Raw genomic sequence first — 15630 nt, forward strand, 5'->3', positions numbered from 1 at the left:
CATACATATACATACATATACATACATATACATACATATACATACATATACATACATATACATACATATACATACATATACATACATATACATACATATACATACATATACATACATATACATACATATACATACATATACATACATATACATACATATACATACATATACATACATATACATACATATACATACATATACATACATATACATACATATACATACATATACATACATATACATACATATACATACATATACATACATATACATACATATACATACATATACATACATATACATACATATACATACATATACATACATATACATACATATACATACATATACATACATATACATACATATACATACATATACATACATATACATACATATACATACATATACATACATATACATACATATACATACATATACATACATATACATACATATACATACATATACATACATATACATACATATACATACATATACATACATATACATACATATACATACATATACATACATATACATACATATACATACATATACATACATATACATACATATACATACATATACATACATATACATACATATACATACATATACATACATATACATACATATACATACATATACATACATATACATACATATACATACATATACATACATATACATACATATACATACATATACATACATATACATACATATACATACATATACATACATATACATACATATACATACATATACATACATATACATACATATACATACATATACATACATATACATACATATACATACATATACATACATATACATACATATACATACATATACATACATATACATACATATACATACATATACATACATATATATATATATATATATATATATATATATATATATATATATATATATATATATATTTTATATATATATATACATATATATATACATGCGTATATATATATATATATATATATATATATGCATGAATTTATTTATATAGATACATACACACCCATATATGATATATGAAAATATATGATCACTTTATTGAGCAACCCTTGTATTTATGTAAGCTCACTGTAACACCCAATCATCACAGAACTTCTCTTTTGCTAGATATATGGTAACCAGTCTTTTGAGTTAATATGGGACAAAGGTCATGGAAAAAGAATTAATAGAGGAAATTATAAACAGGAGGATGCTTTCAAATTATACCTATACATGCACATATTTACATGTGAAAAATGGAGGAAGACATACAATATTCAATTTCACCTGGACTTTTTTGAAACACTTCATTAAAACCAACCCATCAATGCCATTTAAATTTCCAAATCACAATCTTTCACATCACCCACACCCAACATAAGAAAATCTCTCACCATCCTAATGAAATGACTCTCAAAATGATTATGCCCTTACTGCAACACTTGCATATTTTTCACTGCATGAAAAACTCCTATCAATCAAATCTATTCCATATGTTGTTAAAAAGAGAGTACACAAGCAAAACTGAAGGTCTGCTTGACCTATGCAAGTAAGATTTATAATTCAAATGCAGAGTTTCCAGATAATTTGAGTTAAATGTTCAACAAACATTACTGTAAACAGAAACATAATTGAAATGTTAGGCAAAATAAGAAACTTTCATCTGAAAAAGAGAGCGCTTTGTGATTCTGTGTATGCATTTACATTAAGCACAGGCGCAAATATATGTACATGCATATATATCTCTTCATGAAAAATTCCAATATCAAAATCCCCTCTGGATGCGATCGGTCACATTCAAAAAGAGGGCATGTCTGGGAAAAGCTGTATGCTTGGTAACCATAGTTCAATGCGATGCTCTCCTAAAAAAATCATCCTGAATATCATTGAACATAAGAGTAAAACTACATTATTTTTAGGGAAGGCCAACTTGTCTTCGGAGTGCACAAGGTTCAAATTCATGTAGCTAATGATTTTAAATTAACAATGCAATCTTTTTTCACAATTAATAAAGATGATTAATGTTAAATTTCTATGATTTTTTAAATTACCTATTTCATACATTCTTTGTTTTTATACTAATGTGTATTAACTTACCACTGTGCCAGACACAGGATCATAAAACCTTTCAAGTAATTGTATACATGTAGACTTTCCACATCCACTGGCCCCAACTAGTGCCACTGTTTGTCCTTTCTTTACCACTAAATCCAGCCCTTTCAGCACATTAACTGTTGTTCGCGTGGGATAGTAGAATTTCACTTGTGAAAAACTAGCATTTCCTTTAGCTACCTAAAAGTTGAATTAGTATATAATAAATTAGTCAATTTTGTTCATAAAGTATAAAAGGTTAAACATTTAAGATATCAATGCTTGTTTAAGTCACTTTCTATTCACTCAGGGTTATACTGACTGGTGCATTTCCATCCTTATACTCCTGATTGTTTATGTTGCGTTTTCAATAAGAATGGCTTGTTACCATAGGTAGAAATGATTATGGTGAAATGCCAGGGCATATTAGAGGTAAGATCTCAGCTTAATGACATTATATTTTTTAGAGCAATAGCTTGGTTATTAGGTACCCATTTGTATTCTCCAGGGTAGTATTTATTCAATCAGTATCATGTATGGCTATGCTCATGAATCTCTAAGATATATGTCAAATGAGAAAACATTCATTTATGAGATTTATAAAAGGAAAGATAACTTACCCATAACTCTGTAGGGAATCTTGGATCTGTTATCAGTGGCTTTCTTGCTAACAGTTTGAATATTCTTTCAGCTGCAATTAACCCTTTGTCAACATTTGGTGCAAAAGCTAAGGCATTAGCTACAGAGAAGGTTCCCATGATAAGTGATTGTGATACCCTGAGGAAAAATAGGAACAGTATGAATATATGAGAATCTAGTACATAGTTGTATTTACATGAAAAGAAAATTAAATGATATCTGAATCCCACATGAATTTTGAATGGTACACCGTGTGCCCTTGATTCATCAAGGAAGAGTTAAGAGAAACCTTCTGTACCCATATCAATAAGTAATACATTTGGCTACAAATAAGAAGATGTAATTTCAAGGCAAGTTAAGGTTGAATTATGAGGGTAGTCAGAAATGTTCTTGGAATCCCACATAGTAATATGTAATCCTTTATGAGTAAACATGTAATGCAACAGTGCTCTGGGAAGATATCTGTGGTGCAAACACCTCCCTGTTGTTGTTCCTGTGTAGTGGTTTGTGAAGGTGGAAAAAATTGAGATTCGGGTAATGATTAAATACTTTGTCAAGAAAGATATGAAAGCAAAGGAAATTCATGGCGACTTTTAGAACGCTCTGGAGTACTACTCCCTCATATTCAACTGTTGCCGAGTGGACAAATGAGTTTAAGTTTGGTCGGGACAGCTTAGATGATGATCTGCGTAGTGGCCAGCCAAAATGTGCCACTATATTCCAAAAGTGCATTAAGTGGTCATGGAGGATTGCCGACTGAAAGTGCAAGAAATCAACGAAGTTGTTGGGATATCATTAGAATGGGCATATCACATTTTAACATTGGAATTGGATATGAGAAAATTATCTGCTAGATGGGTGCCACAACTCTTGACACAGGATCACAAACGCATCAGAATGGAAATTTCTTAACAATGCTTGACCTATTTTAAGAGCACAACAAGATATTCTGCACCAGTTTGTGACCACAGGTGAAACTTGGGTCCACTGCTATACCCCAGAGACAAAATAGCTGTCATAGCAATGGAAGCATGTTGCTTTATCAGAACCAAAGAGACGAAAGCAATAATGGTCAGCCGGAAAAATGATAGCTTCAGTTTTCTGGGATGCAAAAGGGGTTCTGTTGATAGATTACCTTCTCACTGGTCAAAATATTACTGGAAAATACTAAGCTAACATCCTGGACCAACTTCAGCAAAAAATACACAAAAAAGACCAGATTTGGCAAGGAAGAAAGTCATCTTTCATCAAGATAATTCATGCCTAAACATAAATGTTGTTGCCATGGCAAAAATAAGTGAACTAAGACATGAATTTTTGCCACACCCACCTTATTCACCTTATTTGTCTCCATTAGATTTCTACCTCTTCCCCAAGCTCAAAAAAATCCTTGGTGGATGGAGATTCTCTTCAAACAAAGAATTAAAAGTCAAAGTATATGGATATTTTGCAGGCCTGAAGGAATCTAATTTTTGAGATGGGATCAAGATATTAGAACATTGCTGGACCAAGTGCATTAGTCTACAGGGATACTACATTGAAAAATGATATAAGTTTCACTGATATGACTCATTCATTTCTATTCCATTCTGAGAACTTTTCTAATTACCCTCACATAATGACCTGGAAGGGAAGAGAGGTCGCCGATAAGAAATTCAAAGAAAGCAGGGAAAACAGATGTGAAGACATTTAAAGGCAACAAAATGTTGCAAACTGTAATAGAAGGGAGAATTTTAGCAAGTAACAGGGAGGAAAAGTAAAGGCATATGGGTTGGAGTGAAGGGAAGCAGAAATAATTTGGAGATAGGGAATGGCTTAGGGTGTTAAAATGTTTAGCCTCATATTAGGTGAAACATAGAAGTGTAGCAGGGATAGTCTCATTGACCATCAAATCCTAAATTGACCTGTTAACTACTCTTAATAATGACTACATAATCTGTAATTGGACTTTCCGCTAAATCTTTGTAATTGTACAAAAGGTTGTAATGGACTGCACACACAGTGTTGCTGGCTTTGGGGGCAGGAATATCCTCATGAGCATTGGGTATCATTATCATGCCAATTCTACACATAAGACTTGTAGCAAATTTAATTAAATACATGCAAGGTCCCGCACAAAAATATTATCAATGAATATTAATATTCATGTATGCTATCAAACATTTGATTAAGTGTTACTTTTCCATGTAATTATTGCATTTATCAAGAATTCAACATTTTGCCAACATTTGAACTGCCTTTTAAGTAGTATATCCAAGCCATTTAACTAATGTAATTTTACAGAAAAGATGAGTTTGCATCTTTTCTGTAAAATGACTGGCAAATACTACATATCGGTGAGAACTATGCAATGTAACTCAAGGTATCAGGATGAAAGTGCTCTTTTAGTGTGAAAAATCTGTTTGCATTCTTGCTGGCAATCTTACAAATTTTGTGCATTCTTTACAACATAGATAAATTGATAGACATAAAAGATGAAATATGGAAGCATAAATCATAAAATTATGGTACATTTCAAAATATTTCTGAAGCTATTAAGCCATTGTGCATAGCAAGGTTTTTTGTGTAAAATATAAATTCATTGCATGATTACTCTCATTATCTTGTAAAAAAATATCGTCCCTTATACAATTAGCTTATAAAGAGCAAGATTCCACAAAGTAGCTATTAATACCCTGAAGCAAATTTCATAAATTGATGACCAAATAAAAGGTAAAAGTTCCCTCACAAGGGATCAAAATAGATGGCAAATCACTTTTGACTAAACACCATAGCCAGACCTGTTAACCTCTAGGCCTTGACAAAACCTAAGAAGTACAGGAATAATAATCGTTAGTAGTGATACTCTGAATGGGAATATCTAATGGAATAATTTGTGAGAATAGGGTCAATACTCTTACGAGATGCTTTTCTATTTGAAGGCTGTTCCATTCATCTTCTGAGATGTGCAAAAACTGACTTCAATTTGGATTGGTGATTTGGGGAAGAGGGAAGATGCAGCCATAGTATATTGACTCCCATCAATCTTGTGGTCATGATAATATCATGTAAATGCAGTAGAGCAAAAGTGAATTTTAATAATCATTTCCATATGAATCATTGTAAGTATGTAAATTTCATGCCATGGGCCATATTTAATCTGCATAACAGGATGGTTTTGTGGTTTAAGAGGTTCACTGTAGGGAGGTATTTTGTATTAAATTTACAAACTGTGGTGCTAGAACCAAGATAAGAGTTTGTTCTATGGAAGTCTTTATTGTATGAAGGTTCATGGATAGAGATTTTGCTATACATTGTCTATATTTATAGCTTAAATTCAAACAGTGTGATTTTTCACTTGTAGTACTGCTTCTGAAGCTGATGAGTGCATCCTTAACCATGAAAAATTTAAGGGAGAGAATTGAGCGCTTGAAATTTTTTTCAAGCACTCAAAACCTAAATAATTCCTAAAAAAAAAAAGGCATTTATAGATTATCAAAGCAATAATTTCTATTTCCTTCAATGTGTGAGTAAATCCATTAGTGGTGTTTCAGTAACATACAGGTACCGTAAGTAAGCATTTCACAAATTGTGCGCTAGAGCTTTTCCAGAAGCCTAACCTTTAGTAAAGAAAACTTGCCCTAATAGGTTTTCACCTAGTAACTAATGTGTTCAAAAAATGTTACTCAGGTCCAAATTTGTGCATTGGCGGTGAAATTCTAAGTGAGACACTTTCCACAAAATAATGAAATTAATAAGCACACACCTGTAAATTGCATAATTTATGAATCCAATCTCACAGGGAAACCATTATACTTTTTGTTCTGATAAGAGTTGCTAGTATTCCTTGAATACTTATTAATTCATCTTGTAAGCAGCATTTTTACAACTCAGCCTATCCTCAGGGCAAATTTAATTCCCGTAGAATTATTTATTTTTCTCATTGATTTATTTTAAATAGATTATATGACTCAATTTTAGTTATTTCTTGCTATGATTATTGGGTTTAGTCTACTTACTTGAAGACTTTAGAGAAGTCAAGTCCTTCATTTGCTACTAATGTTCCTCCATAGTACATGCTTGTTGCATAGGCAAAGAACATTATGCCCCTGGCAACACCAAAGACAAAACCTCGGTAGTGTGTGTTACGTAAAGCTAATTGGTGAGGATTTTCCAGTTCTTTGATATATAAATTGATAAATTTTGGCTCTGCGCAAAGGCCAGCCACTGTTCGAATGTTTCCAATTGATTCCACAGCCAACTGAAAGAAAAAGATAATTTGACTAGTTAATAGAGGGAATGGTATCTTTCCGCTGCATTTTTAGTTTTGTAATAACTAATGATCAATTCTAGGCATGAAAAATCTGAAAAAATTATAATTTTTAATCATCATCATCAGTAATTCAATCCTAGGATTTGTTTACTGCAGCCCATAATCTTGAATGCAAGGCAAGAGTGCATATTCTTTGGGGAATAATGTGGTAGTTTCCCATTTCCTTCCACATTGCAGTACTGCAGCTGATACCATGAACTACCCTCTTGCAGGCAGCTGGGGCAGCTGATGCCGGGCCGACCCTCTCGGTCTGTACCACCAGTGCCTAATGGTGAAACTGTTGCCTTTCACCCAGGGTTCAGAGTAGCTTTTTAGCACAAATCTATTTTTCTCATTGTGTCATTCCAAAATACCATTATCGTGTTTTTATATTAATGTGTGGTTGTCTCGTTCTGAAAAACCATTAAAAAATTTTTCCTAAGCTGAAATATTTTCGCCGGTCACAGGAATTGAACCAGTGACATTTGGCTCTACAGGCAGACAAGCTACCTCTGGTCTATACCCACCTCACATACCAATTTTATTATAATTTTAAATAATAATTATTAATTTTATTACATATTTTAATAATAAATTCATTTTCCAGTAGTGGATGTTAATTGTAACTCATTAGAGTAGCAGGTTAGATGAAGGATATTTTTCACCTTTGAAGATTTTTCAATTCCAGCTTTGTTGGAAAGTGTCTCCCCCATCATTACTCTTCTCTGGACAAATGTGGTCACAATAATGACTGGGCAGAATGTCAATGTAACTAGACCAAGGCGCCACTCATAGTAGAGAGCTAATGCAAGAGCCAAGATCACTGTTGCTATAGACTGCAGAATTGTACCAATTCTACTCCCAGTTGCCTGTTGAGAGAGTGCATATTAATCCATATTATTAAATACATAAAATGCTTCTTAGTTTTAGCACTAAATAATATTTTTAATCTTTGGGTGCACAGCATTCATAATTCACATTCATTAATATGACATTATGTAAGTACATATATAGGGGCTTGGAGTCATAATTAATTCAGCTAGTTACAATTACTCCAATAATAGTTTAAATTTTCATTCTAAATGAATTATTTTTGTTAAACAAGAATAATGTTGATTCAAAAATTCCATAGAGTGCATGGTGAGTCATTATTTGCCCAATGATCAAATGCATTGTGGTCATTACCATGGTTCTATACCAACAGTACTGGGCCTACACAATGTCTTCTCGGCATTAGGTTCTTGTTCCCAACAGTGGTATTTTATGTTAATTAAATGAAGAATACAATGTATCTTTCCAATGTCAATGATTCATGTACAACCGGTTTCAACGCTCAAGCATCATCATCAGGTACCTGATGATGATGCTTGAGCATTGAAACTAGTTGTACGTGAATAAAGGGCAGTGGAAAGATACGTTGTATTCTTCATTTAATTAGCATGAATTTTCACAAAGTTGAGCCGGGAACAATTGAGTATTTTATGTTTTCAAAAATGACTTAGGTGAAGTGTCTGATCACAAAACTTGATATTATCCCTAAAGGCAACATTAGAATATATTATGTTGGTTAGGTGAACAATTTTATATAAATCAGATTCCGATTTTTTAAAAACTTATTGTCAAAGAGGTTAATGACTGGCAAGGAAGGGCCCCAATGATTATAGAAAATGAAGCAGATCAGAATTTACTGATCCTCTAATAACTGAAGGGGCCTGAAGTGTTGGGCTGTACTTTCAGGAATACTCTGGAATAGATTAAAGTTAATATTCACAGAGAAGTAACATCTGAAGACATTTGACCAATAAAAATACTATTGGAAGAAGCAAGTGATGCTGCTACAGTTCTCACAAATAAGGCAATAATAATTCGCCATTTCATCACAGATGGGCATGTGAAATCCATCAAATGAGTAGAAGTAGCAGTTATTAGGGGAGATGACGGACAGAAAATTTCATTTGCATTCCATCAAGTGAGGACAATATTTGCAGCTTTACTTCGGCTTTTTTTTATATCTAGTGCAAGGCCCTATGTTTTGTAGGACTGCAACCAGTGAACACCCCTATTTTTTTGAGCTCTTCTTTTTGTTCTCCAGAAATATCTGGTAGCTTGTCCACCTCAGGAATCCTGTAAAGCCACTCTTGATTTTCAATAGGTTTCAAGGGGGCTGAACAACCAAATTTGGCACTACAACCATGCCCAAGGCAGGATTTTAATCCTTAACTTTTGAGTTAATACATTACTTACCGGAAAAATTTGGCCAGAAAGTACATAAATACTTATAACATACATATTTATACATATATTTGAAGTAAAAGCAATACACTTTTAATGGTAAATCAGACTTACTTAACCAGCTAATATTTTCAAAATGGTTCTCAATGAAAAGAAAACATCCAAATATGAAATGTTCTAGGATATATAATGAGATTTGCAGTGGGCCTGGACAAGATCATAAATAATGACAAAAACTGATTCAAAATTCTTCCTATTACACAGTCTTTTTATGACTTTCTGAAGCTGGATTTCAATCATGCAGACCTTTTATAAACAATTAAAACATACACCATTTCTTAACCACTGTGTATTCCTCACAGGAGGCCATTTTATCAGTGGAAAATATGCTCAGAAACAAAAGAACAGTGATCAGTTTGCCTTTATTGAAGCCAGATATGCAGAAAGAATTCACTTCCAATCTCTATATACTACTACAAGCTGCCGTCACCCCACCTGTTGGCTCAGTAGGTATGAGAGAATTTTTCCCTCTTTGAGTCGAATTAAGACAATTCCAAGGAGCACAATAACTCAGTGCAGATTTTAAAATTTAACCCTGATCAACATTAAGAACCAAGCAAGCAACAAGTGACAGCAGGGAATATTTTGATATCTTAGCCAAAAAGCGGCATATGAAGCTAATTTAGATATTGTGCATTTTTAAATTAAATAATTTTTGTAGATCTAGCTTAAAATATTATTAATAGTTGGCCTATTATATGAACCTAGTCGATTCTCAAAAAAAGAAGATAAGACTACTTTTTACAATGCCCAAGACAGCACCCCAGTACTTTTTACAATGCCCAATAGATGGAGGGCCATGGATCTCCTGAAAAAATGTACTAGTTATGCTAATATGAATCAAAAAAATTTTTGTGAAGATAAATCCTTCATAACCATTTTTCATTACATTGTAACTTACCCCCTGTACACTAGAGGCTTCTCCAGAAAGCCTTGCGCACAAAGCTCCAGTGTTGTTTTCTTTGTCATCAAACCATCCTACTTCTTGGCGTACCATTGCATCAAACAACAAACTTCTTAGCCTCATGGTTAGCTTTTCTCCTGCCACTCCAAAAGAGTACATCTGTGATTGAAAGAGGGAAATATGGGCATATTTGAAAATGATCTTAGAAATTCTTTAAAGTTAATGACAAAATTGAAATCAATAAATGTTTTTAAATCAGAATCGCATCCAATGCTAAAATCAATGACTATATGCAATGGTGAATATTTATACAACCTAAGAATTGAGGCACCTAGAACCAAAGGTTTTCAGTCAAGATTTTTTTTAAATCCTTGTGTAAATCCATGACTTATATCATCAACACCAGTTCTCCACAGAAAAAAATTATTAATGGATCAAAGAGTACTCAATCCATCAAATGATTCACGTAGAGTGAATAGTGTACATATTTTAACACAAACATTTAAGCCTGTCTTTTAGGAGAAAAGCTGTTGAGTGCTTTCCATATCAGGAGTTGCCAATTAATAGTGCTGGTGTATATCTATACTGCCCAATTCCAGGGCACCATTTATGTTCATTTACAGTATATTTGGATAGGCTGAAAAGAAGATCCTACCAGAAGTTAATGTCTTAGGCCCTACCATATGGATTACAGTGATGAGACAAACTATAGGGGAGCCTATCAATGCTGTTTATATCAATGAACAATAACACTAAATGTTGTTTATGAAAATGACATGTAGTGTATAAGATTCTCAAACAATCTTTCTTCACTCTGCAGATGGCAAAGAAATCCACAGCATTATTAAAAAAATAAGCAAGAAACACTCAGCCAAATAAGATGATATACAATGCTCTTTCTGCTAAAAGGCACGGTTAATTCTTTAACTATCAATTTTATTACCAATTTAGTGAATGAATCCCTTTCTTCAGGCATTTTCCATAACAGATAAAGGTAGCTAAAGTCTTCCTAGTGTTCAAAGGGGGTGACCCACAAAACATGAATAATTATAGGTCTATTTCCATTCTATTTGTTTTCTTCAAGATACTAGAACAAGTAATGTAAAATAGATTGTTATGCTTCCTAAGTAAATTCAATATTCTCCCTGATTCTCAATTTGGGTTAATGAAAATTAAATCAACTGAAACTGAAATATATAAATTCATTCATGATAAACTACTTAAATTAGACAAAGGGAATAATGTAATTGGCATTTTCTATGCCTTTAAAAAGGTTTTTGACTTATTGGATCATGCAGTATTAGTGAGCAAACTTGAGGAAAATGGAATCTCTGGGATAGCCAACCAATGGTTACAATCTTTTCTAACAGGAAGATTGAAAACAGTTAAATTGTACTCAGCTGAATCAAAATCATTTTTGTTGTTCCCATATTGCCTTGTTCTTAAGTTAGTTGGGATTTGGGGGAAACAAAAGAATGCTGGAGTGAAATTCCTGAAGTCATCACCTAGAAAACTAAGGGAAATAGAAACTTGCTTGTCATTTAAGTCTCAACTTAATCAGTTCCTGTGTGAACATCAATGCTATAAAGTGGATGAATTCAGATATCTCTCTGTAGATAATAATTTTATTCTTACATAGGTTGTTACTGCTTCTGCTCATTATTTTTCTTATTTGTGATTGTACAGTTGTATTGAAACTCTAGCTACAATGAATGGTGTTTTTCTGCAATATTTGCAATCAATGTGGTGTGTTCCACACAGTCCCAAACATGTATTTTAGGAGCCAATAAACACCATTATCATAGGGGCAAGGTACTTGTGACATTCAGTGTAGTGCATGTGTATTGAACAAACAAGCTGTGAAGTGGTGTGAAGATGTCAGTCATTTGGGAATGAGCAAATCAGTGCTGTTGATAATGAAGAGCCCTAATTGGTGCCATGTTTTAGGGAAACACTTTTTGAAATTAAAACTGTAAGAATATTCATGTATGATCTTAACATCATGTAAAGAGACCAAATGAACACCAAAAGTACTGAAAGATCATTGCTTAATTTTTTAAGTAAAAGTGCTCTTAAACAAATGAAAACTTAAAATATTTTTAAAATAAGTAATGCAAATATATATTCAATGATGGCCAAATGATAACATTAGTCTGTATACTTTTAAAATATATGTTTCTATGAAAAAGTAATTCTGTTCATATCTTGAAGATTTCTGCATTTATACATTATTCTTACATGTCCATATTTATTTTCTTTAGTTCCTGAAGAAGAAGAATCAAATTTTCACTTTATTGTCTAACTTATTAGGTGGTTGCTTTCGATGAATTTTCACAATATTATACAGATGGCTCTCAGAAGCTGTTTTGTCATCAGGGCTCATAATCATGAGCATTGTGTCCCTGATTATGCCACCTACAATGGCTTTAAAACCTTGAAGAAAATTGTCCATAATGACACACTTAAAACCTTGGACCATTATCAACAACAGTTTCAAATGTATCTATTATATCACAAATAAGTAGGAGACTTAGTCATGGGTTCATTATACTTTGCATGAAGAGCTCCTATCTGAGAGAGACCTCCATAAAACTTTATTGGGGCCAAAATTCAATGTATACTTTCTGTTGTCAAAGGGCTTTTCATTAGTTGAAAGAGCCATGACTGAGTAAAATTTAATAATAATTTCAGTTCGTTTACCTGTATCAAAGTAGCTATGCCAACAATTGTTCCAATAACCACAAAATAAATGCAGTACAAATTTGCATCATCTCGGGGATTTGGCTCGGCCAGAACCTGAAAATGATATATATGTATTTGTTTAGTATTCAGGTAATTTCTAATACCTAATAGCATAGACAAAACAGTCAATGAGCATTTCAAACATTTGGAATCATAAATATGTGATTTTGGTGATTGAAAGCTGTGTATATCTTAAAGAAAGAAATCTTAGAAATATTATCTTAGATTAAGCGTTAGAAATAGAAGTTGAAGAAATATTTCTTCATAAGTATTTGCATATTTTGCATATGCATATATTTGCATATGCATATATTTGCATATATTTGCATATGCATATATTTGCATATATGCATATTTTTTTAAGGTAATCTACCGGTTAAGGTAGGTTTTTGGATGGACACAACTACCAAACAAACATTTTATTACTCCTAACAAAACACAAAATCCATCATCCTACTCTATATCAGGTCCTTCTTCATCTCTGAGTACTTTCTTCCTCCCTTCATCCCGTCCAACATCCCTATCCTGTTCCTTCCCTTTCCTCTTTTGCCCAACATTCTACCCTCTATCACAGTCTTCAACATCCCACTGCCGGTCAACACCCCCTTCATCCACTTTTCCTGCCTCCATAGGATTGCTCCCAACAAACCCCTCTCTTCGCCCACCATACCAAGTACTTCCTCATTTGTTTTCTTTTCTGTCCATTTCACCTTCTTCACTCTTCTCCACACCCACATTTCAAAAGCCTCCAGTCTACGTCTATCCTCCTGCTTCAATGACCACGTTTCCGCGCCGTACATAGCTATGCTCCATATCAAAGTTTTTACGAGTCTTTTCTTAACATCCTTACTCAAAGTCCCTGTCACCAACTCCCTCCTCCTTGTGAAAGTCTCTTTGCCTTGCGCAATTCTTCTCCTTACGTCCCTACTACTTTGACCGTGTTGGTCCAAAACACTACCGAGATACGTAAACTGTTCTACCTGCTTTAGTTTTTGCCCTCCTATTCTAATGTTAAGCTTGGCCTTTTTCTTCCTAGAAATTCGCATAACCTTTGTTTTATTAATATTGATTCTCATCCCATACCTGTCGCACTGATTTTCCAATTCACTCAGCAATGCTTGCAGCCCCTTGGCTGACTGACAAACTAAAGCTTGGTCATCAGCAAACCTAACTGATTTTACGAATTCCCCGCCCACTTTCATTCCTACCTCCAGTTCTTCCCATGCCTCTTTGATCATTTCCTCTGCATACAGGTTGAACAGCAACAGTGATAAAGGGCAACCCTGCCTTACACCCCTTCCTAACACTGCCCATCCGGACTCCCCGTTTCCCACCCGCACCTGAGCAGTCTGAGACATGTTTGCTGTGATATGTCGGTGAAGAATTATTTGCTGATGGATGTCAATACCATTTTTCATTCATTTGTAGCTTGTATGGAGTTAATCTGGGGTAGCTTAAATAATTAGATTCCATCCCCTTATAAAGATGACGTTCATTCTTGTACGGAGCTATATTATTCAATTATTTGGTATAGTCTCAGATAATTTCAGTTCGATATGAGGGCTGCAAGGCCAAGAAGTGGAGAGCAACTTGATTTAATTATGGTTTTCCATCCCCATTTGATCAATTGAGTCAGGGAAATCCCTGTATTAATTAATCAAATAGTGATGGAAAACCATAATTTAATCAAATTTACAAAATACTAGATATGTCTTAGCAAATATATCTGTGGCACATCCAGCTTAAATCTGTGAAAAGGGGGTAAGCATTATTTTTTCTAGTATGAGCCTTCAGGGGACGTAGAGGTTTTGTAGACATGTTTTGTAAAGGTTATTTCAGTGACAGTTGGTGGGTAAACAATTGAATTATTTCACTCTCAAATGGACTTATTTATGGTTTATGAAAAATTAAAATGTGAGTTATCAAAAATTAAAGCCATTAAATGATGGGTAAATGTCATTCAAGTAGAATTATTTGCATATAAAAAGTCAATTAAGGCTAAATACATAATACAACAGCAACTGTTGTTGTTGACCTCAATGTAGGTCATCAATATAATGATTAATGAATATAAAACTATTATTAAAACTAATCAAGATAATCCTGTAGGGGTTAGGATGGAAATCTGGGACTTGTCTCCTCTAATATTTCCTCTAGCCCCAAAAAATTCAGGTCCTTAATCAATCAGTGCCGTAATCGTCCTCAAATTCTCGAAGCACTTTCCTATGGTACCAAAAATGTCGTGGAATCAGAGAGACCAAACCTCTTTCTAAAATTCTTTTCCAATTGCCTGCAGCCTGTTTCTAACCACAGTATTATGCCTGTTCATTCCCTCCTTCCTAATGCACATCATTCCTTATCCCACATACAGACAGAGTCTCAGGAAGTTTTTCTATACCTCTGCAAAATACCCCTCCACGGCTCACCAGGCCCTGATGGTCTCACTACTAAATTTATTCGCAATTGCACTTCATCCCTCTCACAACTTTAAGCCATCTTGATCAATTGCTGTTTTTCCATAGGAACCTTCCCCCCTCAATGGAAATGTGTCAACACCATTTCGATGCATAAAACAGGTCCCAAGAATGATTTTTCAAACAATCATCTTATCTCATTGCTTCCAATCCTGTCTTCTATTTGTGAGCAT

General features: G+C 33.8%; 1 protein-coding gene across 1 annotated transcript in view; it reads right to left on the reverse strand.

Annotated features, from left to right (window-relative positions):
• Window positions 1–15630, reverse strand: part of Mdr50 (Multi drug resistance 50) — a 66249-nt gene that overhangs the window by 5524 nt on the left and 45095 nt on the right. The window contains exons 17-22 of the mRNA XM_071590172.1: window positions 12942–13037; window positions 10239–10400; window positions 7711–7914; window positions 6753–6994; window positions 2736–2892; window positions 2122–2316 (exon numbers count right to left, since the gene is read on the reverse strand). Coding sequence (XP_071446273.1) covers window positions 2122–2316; window positions 2736–2892; window positions 6753–6994; window positions 7711–7914; window positions 10239–10400; window positions 12942–13037 — 1056 coding nt within the window. The remainder of the gene's footprint in view (window positions 1–2121; window positions 2317–2735; window positions 2893–6752; window positions 6995–7710; window positions 7915–10238; window positions 10401–12941; window positions 13038–15630) is intronic.

Source organism: Hetaerina americana, unplaced genomic scaffold, assembly GCF_022747635.1.
Source record: "Hetaerina americana unplaced genomic scaffold, ioHetAmer1.1.p SCAF_4, whole genome shotgun sequence".
NCBI lineage: Eukaryota > Metazoa > Arthropoda > Insecta > Odonata > Calopterygidae > Hetaerina > Hetaerina americana.